At 39.0% G+C, this 14984-nt stretch overlaps 1 protein-coding gene across 1 annotated transcript; it reads left to right on the top strand.

Moving 5' to 3' along the window:
• The first annotated feature begins 187 nt into the window (after positions 1–187).
• On the top strand, positions 188–14984 carry mrpl16 (mitochondrial ribosomal protein L16). Its single transcript, XM_046838434.1, has 5 exons — positions 188–401; positions 534–608; positions 2206–2354; positions 5198–5491; positions 14312–14984. Exons 1-5 carry the CDS (start codon positions 341–343, stop codon positions 14501–14503), a joined length of 771 nt encoding a protein of 256 aa, XP_046694390.1. The 5' UTR covers positions 188–340; the 3' UTR covers positions 14504–14984.

Consider the following 14984-nt stretch of genomic DNA (forward strand, 5'->3'; position numbering starts at 1 on the left):
TTTAGGATTCATTGAGTTAAGAAAATAACTCATGATCCTGTATCATGAGGAAAAGTGTTTAATAATAATAATAATAATAATAATAATAATAATAATAATAAAAAGACTCGTTTGTGTAGATTTATACAAAATAATCATTTTGTATGATTAGAGATTCCGGCCGGAACGCTTCTCCACAGCCCTGGTTTTCGGCGGACGGATTGTAAAGCTTCACCGGATGTGACCAAAGCAAGATGTCTGCGACCTTGTTGAATGCATGTTGATCAAAATGACAGCTGTATAACCCTCAAAAGATGAATATTAATGCGATAGCTTGATATTTTAAACAGTATAAATTATCATGTTTTCATTGTTCAGGCGTGTGTTCTCAGGACTGGCGAGCGGGACGCTGGAGGGACCAGGTACATGGACACATGGAGATTGATTTCTGATATATTGGCAATCCGAATGGTTTGTGTGTGTTTATTTATGCTTATTCATTTTGTAAAGAGGTTTATTCGATATGTTTTTCTTCTTTGCTTTGTCACATGCAGCTATCCTGCAGCAGCATCACCTGAAAGTGCTCTCGGCTGGTTTAAAGACATATGAAGTTCCTCCAGACTACAGTGGTAATACTTTTATATATATTTATATAATCAATCAGTCGATCATTCATTCAACCGATCATTCAATAAATCAATTAATAATTTGGGTATTATTTTAAAATATCCGATTTTTTATACACTGAATCGACTAGAACAATAAATGGTTTCTCAGCCTGATTTCCATATGCCACATGATGTTAAACATGATGGTGATTCCTAGGAGTTCATTCTACATAGCAATGTTTATTAATTGATTTGGATTGCTTAAGGGCTCAGCAATTGCAGCTTGGTGGTGCTGGGATTTAAACCCATGACCTTTCGATCAGAAGTCCAAAATCTTATCCACTTCCACGTCTTTAGATCTGGAAAATTTTCCCTTCTTAAAACTAGGAGACTCAATCCTGTTCCAGCATGACAACACCCCCGTGCACAAAGGCAGCTTCATGCGTCATTGTTTGGAGTGGAAGTTTAACTACTATAGAGCTTTGACCTCAACCCTATTGAACACTTTTGGGATTAATTGTAATGCTGACTGCACTCCAAGCCTCCTCACCTCATCTACATCAGTACCTGATTTTTCTAACACTAATTGTGGCTGAATGAGCACAAATCTCAAGAAACACACTCCAAAATCTAGTGAAACATCTTCCCAGAAGAGTGGAGGTTACTATAACACTAAATGGCGACTAAATGTGGAATGGGATGGTAAAAAACCCAGCATGGTCAGGTGCGTGCAAAAAAAAAATGTTCCTGCTGAAATTATATACAAATTAACAAAATAATTCTTAAATATTATTGGGTCTGCTTGTATACAGGGTTTGTTTTGCTGCATAAAAGAAAACCAATAATCAAATATTAATTATTTTTCATTTATTTGTTTATTTTTACATTTATGGCTTTAGGCAGATGCCCTTATCCTGAATGACTTATAATCATCTAAACAGTTGATGGTTAAGGCCCACCAGGCGCCGCTTTGTGGTCCCGGGATTTTAACTCTTTTGATCACAACATTTCAAAGTCAAATATCTTGTTTTGAGTGGCGCTTTGTGTATCTACTGATCACCAACATACAGTTGAGCATCAGTTCAACAGCAAGCAGAACATTTAGAGAGGAATAAATGATGGAGGAAACTCCTGACTCGAACTCGCCACAACACACGTGACCTTATTTACACTATTTTTCTGAAGTGGTTGAAAAGAAGGTTTTGGGCTCATGATCATTGTAATGGATATCAAAAGTAAGAGTCTTTTCACATAAACTGAGTTGATTAGGTAAGGAATCTTGTGATAAAATGATAATAGGAACATTAGAGCCATAATAAATCAATACTTTGGATATACATTTAAAGGCAAATACATTTGTACTTTTTTTCTCACTTTTACTGGAGTCATATTTTACCTACTGTATCTCTATTTTAACTCTACATGGTTTGTGTACTTCATTCACCACTGGTAAACAAAATATTTGACACCTGGCCTGTTGAATAATAACATAAATAATGCAGTAATAAATAAATATTTGTAACATGGAGATATCACATTATCTACTTCAATTCAGTGGATGTCTAATTAAAACATGGTCAGTCTCAATATTTATTTATTTCCACTGTCTCTTGTACAGATGTGGTTTTACCAGACAAGCCCAAACTCAAATTCCTCAATAAGGTCCCTAATTTAAAAAAGGCCAAGAAGGAGATGAAGAAGCTACGTGATATCCAGGGTCCAACTAAGACCGGCAACTCGTTCAGATTTGGACAGTATGGTATTTTGGTCAGTACTCATTTTTGATGTTTTGATTGTATTTCGAATTTTTTAATAGGGGTGTAATGGTACACAAAGTTCACAGTTCTGTACGTACTTCGATTTTTAAGTCACGGTTTGGTTCGGTTTCATTACAGTTAAAGGAAAGAGATGCGACACATAAAATTGCTTGTTTTAAACGTAGTTTATTATTAACATGTGCGAACATCAACAGTTTACATTTTTGAAATTATTTGAAATAAAATGTCCTTTGGTTAAATAATATATAAAACAAAATTTTATAGTATTTCATAATAATAAAATATATTAAAAAAATGGAATTTATCAAATGAATGCAATATACTTATTATATTGATTTTAAATTGGCACAGATTACATTTATTAAATTAAATAAATGGTAAAGTTCAATTAAATAGTTCAAATTTGTTAGGCTTCGTTTGGGAAATACAGATGTGTATATCTGTGGGTGTGGGTTTTACATTTAATATTTATCTTTACAGATATGATCTACTTAACTTTTCTACTTATTTCAGCATACGTTAACAAATACCATCATTCCTTCCATCCTTTATTCATTCATTCATTCATTCATTTTAAGGTGCAATTGTTGGGAAACATCGCCACCATCATGAGCTCAAATGACACTCTACACATTCTTGCTGTGCGTGAATAGGTTTTCTGTGGGTTACTTTCTGATGATGTAACTCATGAATGATTTTAGTGAACAGGAACACGTCTGCCTGCCAATGTACAGAGAAATACAGCCAAATTAGTCTGAAGTAATTTCACCATGCAGCCAGATCCTGATACAAAACACACTGCCATTGTAACCAAGGGCTTAAGAAAAGATCAAAAGTCAATCACCTCGATGCACCTCGATATGCGGAATGGTCAGGATTTTATAATTTCAAAAGAAATTCTTGAAGCTGTACACAAAATGCTAAAGAATCCCCAGCAGTAGACTGTCGTAACACGTTGGACGATGACAGGAAATGGCAGCAATTTCATGCATATGCAAAACAAAATCGCACAAAACGTGTTTCTGCTCAATATAAATCAAATACGTGTAGTAGGGCTGCAACTAACAATCATTTTAATAATCGATTAATCGGGCGGTTATTTTTCGATTAACCGATACAATTTGTATTTTTGGTATTTACGTATAAAGTTGTACTTAATAAAAAAAAAAAAAAAATGCACAAGCATTTGGAGTTTAAGTGTCTTTAATTTAGACATTAAAAAGCTTATAGTAGCTGCTTGAGGACTCCATGGGAGATTTCTCCTTTAACAAATTCACTCGTGCTGCACTATTTCCTTCTGGAAAACAGCGTGTGAGTATACAAGGTGAAGCAATTTGTGTAAATCAACATTTGTATTGTATTTTGCAGATGGCAAGTTGATAACTATGCTTAAACTAATCAATATAAAATATACGTTTTGTTAATTTGTGAAGATATATGCATAGTTTATATAACCAATTTACATTTTAATAATAAATGTGTGCATAAATTAAATATACAAACATTAAAAACCAGCATTTAAACGAAGTAAATCACATTTGAAAACAGAAGTTACTGTTGTAGACGAATGCTATAAAAAAATTAAACTGAGAAATACAGTAAGCAAACAGGTAAAATTTTTTCCATTGGTGTAAAAATGCATAATCCTTCACTGAAAACCACAACAGTGAGTAAAAATGTAAACGTTTACTGCTGCTTTTAGATTTAGCGTTTGTTCGCACCCTTTTAATTGAATCATCACGTGTCGCTCGCGAGCTGATTGCGCAACCGGATGTTCGCGAGTCATGACAGAACAGATCCAGTGCGACTTTAACGAAGTCACAAACAGTTTACACAAAATCACTTTATTAAACTGTACCATTTACACACGATGAGGATTCTACAGTTATTACTTACCGTGCTGTTTCGTGACACCAGTGTGATTTCTTTTCATGTGCTCGTGCATCACTGTGGTACTTCCATCCCACACGAGCTCCGCTTTGCAGAACTTCCAGGTTACAGTTTAATTTGCGTGTAATATAAAATATTCTCGTGACTTGGATGACACTTTTTCTTGCTGCCGGTTGACCCTGTACTGTTCCCTGTTTTTCCCAGGCGGTCGTGTTCTCATACCTTCATGCAAACCGTAACTTGAGCAGCGCAACTGATCAGCTGAAAAACGACATTCTTTGAGAACAAATTTCATTATCAATTATTATCAAATTTATCGATTAGTTGTTGCAGCGCTAACGTGTACTGTTACACCCCTACTATTCTACTATTCTTTTTTTTAATTATTATTATTTCAAAAAATTATACTCATTTTGATGACTGATTGATTTGTGGTAGGATTTTGGAAAACACTAGCATTTTAATGATATTTTTTTTGTTGCTTTAGGCTGTTCCATATGTCCATATGTAAGAATGAAATAACTGTGGACAATGTTTTTCTATCGAAAGATCTAGTATCGGTTTCTGGTGTAGTTCTTGTGCAGAAACGCTCATCTAATATTATGTAACACATTGTTTGATGTAGCAGACCACAGTAGACCACGTTGATCTCTATATTCACAGCTTTAAAAGTATACTGGCCTCCGCTATCTTACTGTGTTTACCTACGCAATCGTATCTACCCCAGGTGTGAAACCATTGTGAAGTGTATGCGGTTATAATACTGTTTTACTGGCATTACTAGATCTTGAGCCAAAAAAAAAAAACCCCACATTTATATAATCCAATAATTATATACCAGTCTGTCATTCTCAGTAAGCCCTAATTATTAGTAATCTTAAGAATTCTTTCTACATATTAGTTATCGTCCTCAGTATTTGTAAATTGTATTGCTCTTTCTAGGCCATGGGCGGAGGATATCTACACTGGGGCCATATGGAAATGATGAGGCTCACTATTAATCGGCGAATGGACTCCCGTACCACCTTTGCCCGCTGGCGGATTAACGCTCCTTACAAACCCATTACACGTAAAGGCCTGGGTCAGCGCATGGGAGGAGGCAAAGGTGCCATCGATCATTACGTAACACCGGTAAAGTGCGGCAGGATGATCGTAGAGGTTGGAGGTCAGATTGAACTCGGGGAAGTGGAGTCTGTTCTTAAAGAAGTGGCGAAGAAGCTGCCTTTCCCAGCCAAGGTTCGTTTTTCTAACTTATTCTATTTGTGTATCTTTTATTAAAAATGCATTATTAGTAGAGTTCCCTCAAAAACTAATGCCATGTCAAGAATTGTTTTTACTGCATAGTCAAAGTTGCCTAAACTGCTCATATATGGTACGAAAGACCAAATCATAGGTCACCACAGGCCAATTTTGGTTCACAGGCCCTAGTTTGGGCATCTGTAGACATTTAAATCTCGGTTTAGGATCAAAAGATAAATACAAAGTGGTATCAAAAGTTTCAAGACGAACTTTGTTTACAAGAAAGTGCTTCATTTATCTGCATTTACACACCATCAGCTTCAAAATAGTCCCCTGGCACACCGATACAGCGCTCCCAACATTCCTTCCACTACTGGAATATGTCCTGGAAGTCTTTTTTTTTTTTTTTTTTTTTTTGAAGCGTGTCAAACATCATCTGCGGTTCATGCAGTGGTGTCAAAACAGTAACGTTTGAGCCGGATCTTCATCTTCAGGGAAGAGGGTAGAAGTCCGCAGGAGCCAAATCTGGCGAGTAGGGAGGCTGCGGAAGTGATATCTTGTTGTTTCTGGCGGAAAACTCAAGCGAGAGGTGATTGGGTGTTCTGTCAATGGTGAAATCGCAAAAGTGGTCAAAATAGCACCGGTTGCACAGTTCCCGATGTACACAGGACGATGTCTTTTGGCACGCTGACTTATGAAGGTCTGTGCTCCCTGCTACTGTGCATGCAGCCTTGTGCCACCATGTGTTGGTGTGTTGCAAAAGTAGGCTTGAACCTTTTTGATGCCACCCAATATAAGGCACAAGTTTAGGATTTCAGCTTTAGTTTCCTGATATTTACATCTGGATGTGTCACACAAAAAATAAAGCACCTTTTTAATGAGACGACTCGGTCATGAGGTGAGAAAAACCATAAAAACTGTTCATTCTTTAAGTAAATTAAAGTCAATACCATATTTGGTTGCACACGCTTTGCTACAATAACTGCAGCAAGCTTGCAACTCTCAGACGTCACCAGATCATTGGGTTCTTCTTTTAAGATGGTTGGTACCACAACTTATTTTAGTTGCTCTTTTTTTTAGTGTGGGTTTCTCGCTTCAGTTTCCTCTCCCGGCGGTTAAATGCTGCTAAGTTATGACAAGGTCTGGTCATTGCCATCGTACCAAATGGCTTCAGAGAAGGTCAAAAGTCAGTGTGTTTTGTATCAGGATCTGGCTGCATGGGTAAATTCCTGCAGGTTAATTGGGCTGCATTTCTCTACGTTGGTAGACAGACGTGTTCCTGTTCACTAAAATCAGTTACCATCATGAGTTACCATTATGAGTTACATTAGTAGGAAGGAACCCACAGGAAACCTATTCATGCACAGCAAGAATGTTTTTAAAGAGTCATTTGAGCTCATGATGGTGGCGATGTTACCCAACAATTGCACCTTAATGCAAGTTATTATATTAAAAACCAGGATGGCATTCCTGCTGTGGAATCCATCTTTCGGAAAGCCAGTCAGGTCACAGGCAGCACTGCAGCAGATTAGTGATTCTACTGAGCTCATGTAAATCAGCTGTTGGGTTCTTAACATCGTGTGTGTGTGTGTGTGTGTGTGTGTGTGTATTATATATTTTCTAAAATGTATTCCTAGTTGAACACGGTAATCAAACGATGGTAATTTAGCCATCAACCCCTTCGTTTTCCGAACAGCATGTACACATAGGAATGGCGAAATCCAAAACCTTCTTGTCTTTACACGTTTCTAAAAAACATTTATGTTCAGCTTGACATGAATGGTGTTCTGGAATCTGCTCAGGCTCGGTGGGAGGAAAAAAAATGTTGTAATCGTTTGTTTGAGGTAAGAGATATGATGTCAGGAAATTCTTTCAGCAGATGTTTCTGAAGTGTAAGAATGAAGTCCAGACAGGCCCAGAGGTTTTGTTTATTTAGAAAACTGTTCTGACTAGAAACATTCTAAAACATATTTTTGTTTTTGTGAAGTACAAAGATGAACAAATGATAGCTAAAAATGAAAATCAGTACAACCACCAAGTCATATTATATGGCTTGGAGAACTTTCATGTTCCTGTGGGAATTTTTTTTTTTTATAATTCTTTTTTATTTATATATTTTTTTTAGATTAAACAATGTTTGAAAAGATTGGAGGCAAATTCATTGCATACACGAATAATGTAGATGTTACATTGACTGAAAATGCTGATATGATATAATCCTTCTTTACTTTAACTTCCTTTATTTATTAATTTATTAACTAATACATTTTTTTTTCTTTCTTACTTTCCCTCCCTTTTCATTTTACACGTCAGAATAATGCCTCGCAGTAATGTTCCTTTAAGTGTTCTGTCCAGTGAAGGCAGGTTTGGGGTGGTGGGGAGGGTAGAAAAGTATGTTTACTTGTATATTGAACTGGTTCTGTAAATTGTTAATGTGAAAATAAACATGTTGGAAAAAAAGATTAACAAATGAAAAGGCGCAATAAAATGGACCCTGGCTATAATTAGATTCAACTTTATTGTCATTGTACAGAGTGGAAGGACAGGGTCAATTAAATGCAGCTAGCATTTAACCAGAAGTGCAAACAGCAATTTAATATAACATAAATGTACATAAATTAATTGGTGTGTGTGTTATAATAATATGGAAGGATATTCCGGGGAATTTTCAAAAGGAATTGCAAATTGTATTTGCAATGTTTAAAATAAACATATGGGAGTGCAAAGGTGCAGTATATATTAATAATAAAACAGTATAATGTGTAACTCCGCATTTCACACAAGAGTATTTATTTGAAAAGTGACCATAACAGTGCAAAAAGGCAACATGAGGTAGAATGTTCAAGAGTCAAGAGAGTCAAGAAGCTTTTATTGTCATTTCAACCATATACGGTATAGCTGACGCAGTACACGGTGAAATGAAACAACGTTCCTCCAGAACCCTGATGCTACATAAAACAACATGAAACAACAATCACAGAAACAGAAAACACAGGGCCAAGGACTAGTAAGAAAAATCCTTGCCACATAAAGTGCATGTGTGCAACCTGGTGCAAACAGTGCAAGAAGACAACACAGTACAGTGCAAGACAATACACAATACACAAAATAGCTCCGCCAGTAAACCTGTCGTAACGAGATAAAGTGAACAGTATCAAAAATGTAGACAGAATATTGTGCAAAAGAACAAATAGCAGCAATCCCGGAAGATGTGCAAAAAGGGCATGTAAACATTTTGTGGAAATGATTTAGTGTGAGTGGTACTGAATCATGGGTGTGAGAAGTGTGTGATGTGTGTTGATTCCGGTTTGTACAAATCAGTCACACAAAGTGAGTGAGTGTGTGTGTTGAGTCCGGTTTGTTCAGATCAGTTCAGTTCAGTTCAGTTCTTTGTTGAGAAGCCTGATGGCTTGAGGAAAGAAACTGTTACACAGTCTGGATGTGGCGGCCCGAATGCTTCGGAACCGCTTCCCTGATGGTAGGAGAGTGAAAAGTGTGTGTGACGGGTGTGTGTGGTCATCCACAATGCTGTTGGCTTTGCGGATGCAGCGTGTGGTGTAAATGTCCATGATAGAGGGGAGAGAGACTCAGATGATCTTTTCAGCTGTCCTCACTATCCTCTGTAGGGTCTTGTGATCTGAGACGGTGCAGTTCCCAAACCAGGCAGTGATGCAGCTGCTCAGGATGCTCTCAATGGTCCCTCTGTAGAACATGGTCAGGATGGGGGGAGGGAGATGAGCTTTCCTCAGACTTCTCAGGAAGTAGAGGTGCTGCTGGGCTTTTTTGGTGAAGAGCTGGTGTTGAGTGACCAGGTAAGGTTATCCGCCAAGTGAACACCAAGGAATTTGGTGCTCTTGACGATCTCCACTGAGGATCCATCGATGTTCAGTGGAGAATGGTCACTCTGTGCTCTCCTGAAGTCAACAACCATCTCTTTAGTTTTGTCTACGTTCAGAGACAGGTTGTTGGCTCCATATTATGCTGTTAACCGTTGCACCTCCTGTCTGTATGCTGACTCATCGTTCTTGCTGATGAGACAGAGACACCATGGTCGTGTCATCGGCGAACTTGATGATATGAATCGAGCTGTGTATTGCTACACAGTCGTGAGTCAGCAGAGTGAACAGCAGTGGACTGAGCACACAGCCCTGAGGGGCTCCAGTGCTCAGTTTGGTGGTGTTGGAGATGCTGTTTCCGATCCAGACTGACTGAGGTCTCCCAGTCAGGAAGTCCAGTATCCAGTTGCAGAGGGAGGTGTTCAGGCCCAGTAGGCTCAGCTTCTCAATCAGGTGCTAAGGGACGATCGTGTTGAATGCTGAGCTGAAGTTTATGAACAGCATCCGTACATAAGAGCCCTTGTTGTCTAGGTGGTTGAAGTCTGAGAACAATGTGAAGGCGAGGAAGACCACCCCTCCTCCCACTGACCAGGTGCTCTGTCTAACCACAGCTGAAGTGAGGAAAACTCTATGCAGAGTTAACCCACAGAAGTCTGCTGGACCAGACAACATTCCTGGCAGAGTGCTCAGGGAATGTGCAAAACAGCTAGCAGATGTCTTCACTGACATCTTCAACATCTCCCTGAGCAGCAACGTTGTTTCCTACGTGCCTCAAGACAACGACCATTGTTCCCGTGCCGAAGAAATCTACTGTCTCCTGCCTCAATGACTATCGTCCCGTCGCACTCACACCCATCGTGATGAAGTGCTTCGAGAGGCTCGTCATGAGGCACATTAAGACACAGCTTCCACCCTTCCCTGCACCCCAATGCAGTTTGCGTATCGTCCAAACCGTTCCACGCTATCTCCACAACCCTCCATCTGGCCCGGTTCTCATCTGCTTTCGAGCTGATCTTTAACGTCTGCTGAGTGGTCTGTATGCTGGGATCAGCATAACGGAGATGTGGTCTGAGTACCCGAGGTGGGGCAGGGCTTCGCCCGGTATGCGCCCCAGGATGTTTGTGTAAACAACATCCAGCGTGTTTTCTCCTCTGGTTGCAAAGTCCACATTCTGATGAAATTTTGGAAGCACAGTCCTGAGATTTGCATGGTTGAATTCTCCGGCTACACTTAACAATCCGTCAGGGTGTGTGTTTTGAAGTTCGCTAATGGTCCCGTAGAGTACACTGAGCGCTTCCCTAGCATTAGCGCTAGGTGGTATGTACACTCCGAGCACAATAGCGATGAGCAGTAGGTGGAAACAAGCACAGAGTTCTTGTAATTTGTGCAACAGTAAAAGGCATCATTGGGGAAACAAAGTGTACAGTATGGGGACATGTTAATGTACAGTGCAGTCTTTGAGTAGTGTTGACTGAGTTGGATGTATTTGTTTATTTATACACTTTAGTAGATGGCTGAGGGAAAGAAACTGTTCCTATATGTGATGGGAGAGTGAGAAAGTATGACATTTTTTTATATATTTATTTTTTCTACAGCTCAGGTTTATTTTGCATGGTATTTTCCACGTTCCCCTCATCGACACACTTTAATCTCAAAATTATATCGACTAAGCAGAGAGATAAACAATTAACAAACAAAGAAACAAACTGATTATTGATTGGTGCACACTAAGGTATACTGACTGGAAATGTTACACTGTTGCCCTGGCAGGCCTTCCAAACAAATGGACTCACCTCAGCTTGGAATGTTGTTTAGTCATCATGGTGACACATTTCCACAAGAAAGTATGTGGAACACCTTGCCACAGTTGCTCATCAGGGACAAACTTACTTACAAAGAACATATTTACTTTTAGTCACCACATTATCTGTGTAAAGCTGCTTTGTGACAATGTTCATTGTTAAAAGCGCTATACAAATAAAAATGAATTAAATTGAATTGAACCTTAATTCCCTTAATTCAACTCCAGTTGAGTGTCTCAGTCAAGAGATTAAATGGTTGGGAAGATTGTTAGTGCTGTGATGTTTACTTTATTAGCAACTCCTTTACATTTATGTAGTTATGTAATCACTTAGTCATGTAGCAGCAGCACAATGCTGGGGAAAAAATGCAAATACATGTCAGGAGCTTCAATTAATCTTCACATGACGCAACAGAATGAAGAGAAAGTCTGAAATTCTGCTTTTAACTGGGGAATGATTGTTGGTACTAATTGGGTGGGTCTCAAGGAATTTCTTTACACAAATGTACATGGGTTTAACAGTCAGGGGTTTACATACTTTTGGCGATAGTGTATGTATCAGAGGTGGAAAGAGTACCTGAAAATCATACTTGAGTAAACATTATTTATATATATATATATATATATATATATATATATATATATATATATATATATATATATACACACACACACACACACACACACACACACACACACACACACACAGTGGAACCCAGTTATGTCGATGTCCTAGGGGGTCGCCAAAAAGCATCGAGGTAACCGATGATCGAGATAAACGAAAATCAATATGGCGGCAATATATTAACGTGCTTGAAATTACTTTATGTACATGATGTGCGTTAATAAATAAGAATGTGCATGCACGTGTTTTTTAAGGGGTTTTTACACAACAGCGTTGCCGCGATTTGTTTGATGAAGGCATGCTATAAAAATACATACAGTACATGTTTATCTGTCAGGATTTCACCTGCCACGCCCCTTCGCCCCTTCAGCGTGTCAGGTGCCGCCGCTTTCTCTGAAGCTCCCGGCTTCAATCGCGCACATATGGTGCTCGTTTATCATCATCACCAGCTCCTATTTAAACTTCCACACTCTCACTGTCCGTTATTGTTGGTATATGTTGGTTCACGGCGGTCGTTGTTATCGCGCATGTGTATCCCGGTACGTGCCTTCCCACCGGCACTCTCTCAACGGCTGCGCTTTTCTTCCCAAAGCGCACCGCGGATTCCCTCCCGATCCTGCCGGTGTTCATTCTATGATTTTGGATGCTCATCACACGTTCCGCGCCGCCAAGCGCGGCTTTCGCCTCCCGTTCATCGCATAGCATTTAACAACAAAAGGCATATGTGCACTAACTAACAGCAGAGATTCACCAGTATACAATACAACACCTGTAGCAGCTGTAAGACTTGATTTTTTCGACACTTTCGCGAGTTCTTCTGCGGCTGCACCGAGATAACCGACGTTAAATGGCAAATTTTTCCCCCCTTGTGCTCGAGATATCAGGGTTCGGCGACATAAAAAAAAAGTCGACATAACCGATAAAAAATGCTAAGAAAAAGCGAGAATTTTTATATATATATATATATCAAATCATATATATATATCAAATCATATATATCAAATCATATATATATATCAAATCATATATATGATTTGAGTGGTTTACGTGATATTTATTCAGTGTACAGGAGTGATTGGGGAAAAAGAGAAGTGAAGCCGTGGAAGAGGATTCTTTTTAGTCCGCTGGTCGGAGATGGCTGGAGCTCGGAGGTGCGTTAGCGTAGCGTCACTCCTGGTCCGTGTCGATCAGGGCCACGACTAGGCCGAAGGAGACCCCGTCCTACCTGTACAGGTGGGTGCTCAGGAGCTCTAGCGGGTAGCGGAAGCGGGGTATACGCCGGCGTGGTCGCTACTGTAGCTCTCTCTGTGTAGCTGCTGTCGCTGCTTCCTAAAAGGAAAAATAGAGAGAAATTGTCCATTAGTCAGGAGCCAGGCATTCTCCAACTCTCTATCCTTTGAGGCTCCTTTTATACTTTTCACTCGACTCAAGGAGGGTGAAGATTAGCTGCTCTCCTCATTTGACTCCAGCCTCGTTGGGACGCTCCGCCCTCCTGCCATGTGCGCCGCAGCTCTCCACAATACTAGTGCTGAAGTGGCGCTGTCCATTCAGCACCTGTCTGGCAGTTGCGTTTGGAGCGCTTGCCTGTTGCTGCGTGTGGGACGTAAGGCCGACATCAAAATACATTACTGCAAAACTTACTTCATTAAGTTTAAAGTCACCAATTCCAATATGATTTGAGTAAAATTCTGAGTATCTGATTTAAGAGTATTTGAGTATTCGACTCGTATTGAACGTATGCTCTAATCCTCAAAACCCAAACACATGAAAAGCCACGTGTTTTTGGTAAAAAGCCAAAAACAGTTGATTTGAGGTTTTATTTCCTGAAATACAAATCAAATGTATTTAATAAATACAAAACAGCCTCAACATAAAACAAATATTAAACAGGTCGCTCAAAAAAGTAGTAAAGCAATCTTTTGAAAAAATCTTTCAATTAATTAAATAATTAATTAACAAACACAATTACAGAAGTATTTCCAGGGCCAAATCGAATGAATGTAAATACATTTAAGATGAAGTTAAAGCAAATATTCAGAGCTGACTGTGATTTGATGCACCTCTGTCTCAGAGAGGGGTGACGTTTTTACTAAACTGGCTCTCTACATTTTTTTGGACTAAAAATAAGACCAGTGGTGCTACAAATTGCTCACAAGATATAGATGTGGGTAGGAAAGTATTGAGCCCTAATCACCTCAGCAACAGAGGTGCAAATTGTAATTGGTAACACTCATTGCATATTAAAATATAGTGGAGTAAAAACATAAATGTTCAGTTAAGAGTTAGCTATAACTTTGATACTCAGAAAAAACTAGTATCAAAAGTAGCCAAAAAATGACTTAAGCACTCTAAGAATGTACATTTACTCATTCTTTTTCACCGCTGGTATGTTTTATTTTTTATTTTTCTTTGTCCTGAGACCTTCCTTCTTGGGACCCTGCTGTAAAATCTACAAGCAATTGAAATGATTGCATCCATAACCTCTTGATGTACTACAGAATTAATTTTTTACATGATATAAAAAATTTTTCAGCAAAATGTCTGTTCTTAAACAGGTGGTGAGCAGAGAGAGTCTGACTGCCATGCAGCAGGAACAAGCTGAAAGGGAGGCGAACAACCAGAATCCGTGGACCTTCGAGAGAATTGCCAGGTCCAACATGCTGGGTATCCGCAAAGTCATCAGTCCGTTTGATCTCCACAATCACGGACGCTACGCTGGAAAGTTCTACAATCCAGACAGAGTCTGACCTCAAACCAAACACTGCAGCAAAAAGCACAGCACCACCACCTCCCCCTGTGCGAATAAAAACCCCCAAAACAGTGTGTAAACTGCTTTGCACACCACATCCTGTATTCGATTAGAATCACAATCAGTAGGTTTTATAAGAGTTTCGTTATTATTTAGTAATGACCACAAAAGTCAAGCACCCCGAAGACTGAAAAAAAAACAAGGCTAATTGCAGAAGTTATTTCTCCTCACTTCTCAGCCAGTAAGACACAAAAAGTAAAGTAGAATTGCAGCACTTGATCTCTGGAGACAATATCATTCATATGGTGAACGAATCTAGCATTCAAACCACCTGGCAAGCAGCATTTTTTGCGTTTTTTTTGTTGTTGTGTTCAATAGTAAATGTTGAAATTCACAGAAACACACGTTTGCAGTAAAAATACTGATCTATAATTCTTATTTGATGTAACTATAAAAGTATAATAAATGTGAGAAAACAA

The sequence above is a fragment of the Silurus meridionalis genome, chromosome 24 (genome assembly GCF_014805685.1).
Source record: "Silurus meridionalis isolate SWU-2019-XX chromosome 24, ASM1480568v1, whole genome shotgun sequence".
NCBI classification, from domain to species: domain Eukaryota; kingdom Metazoa; phylum Chordata; class Actinopteri; order Siluriformes; family Siluridae; genus Silurus; species Silurus meridionalis.

What these genes read in the sequence shown, in the direction of transcription:
- mrpl16 (XM_046838434.1), top strand. Translation starts at nt 341, where the DNA reads ATGTTTTCATTGTTCAGGCGTGTGTTCTCAGGACTGGCGAGCGGGACG. An exon ending in TTGGACAGTATGGTATTTTG is followed by an intron (nt 2,355 to 5,197) that starts GTCAGTACTCAT and finishes TGCTCTTTCTAG; the next exon opens with GCCATGGGCGGAGGATATCT. An exon ending in AGCTGCCTTTCCCAGCCAAG is followed by an intron (nt 5,492 to 14,311) that starts GTTCGTTTTTCT and finishes GTTCTTAAACAG; the next exon opens with GTGGTGAGCAGAGAGAGTCT.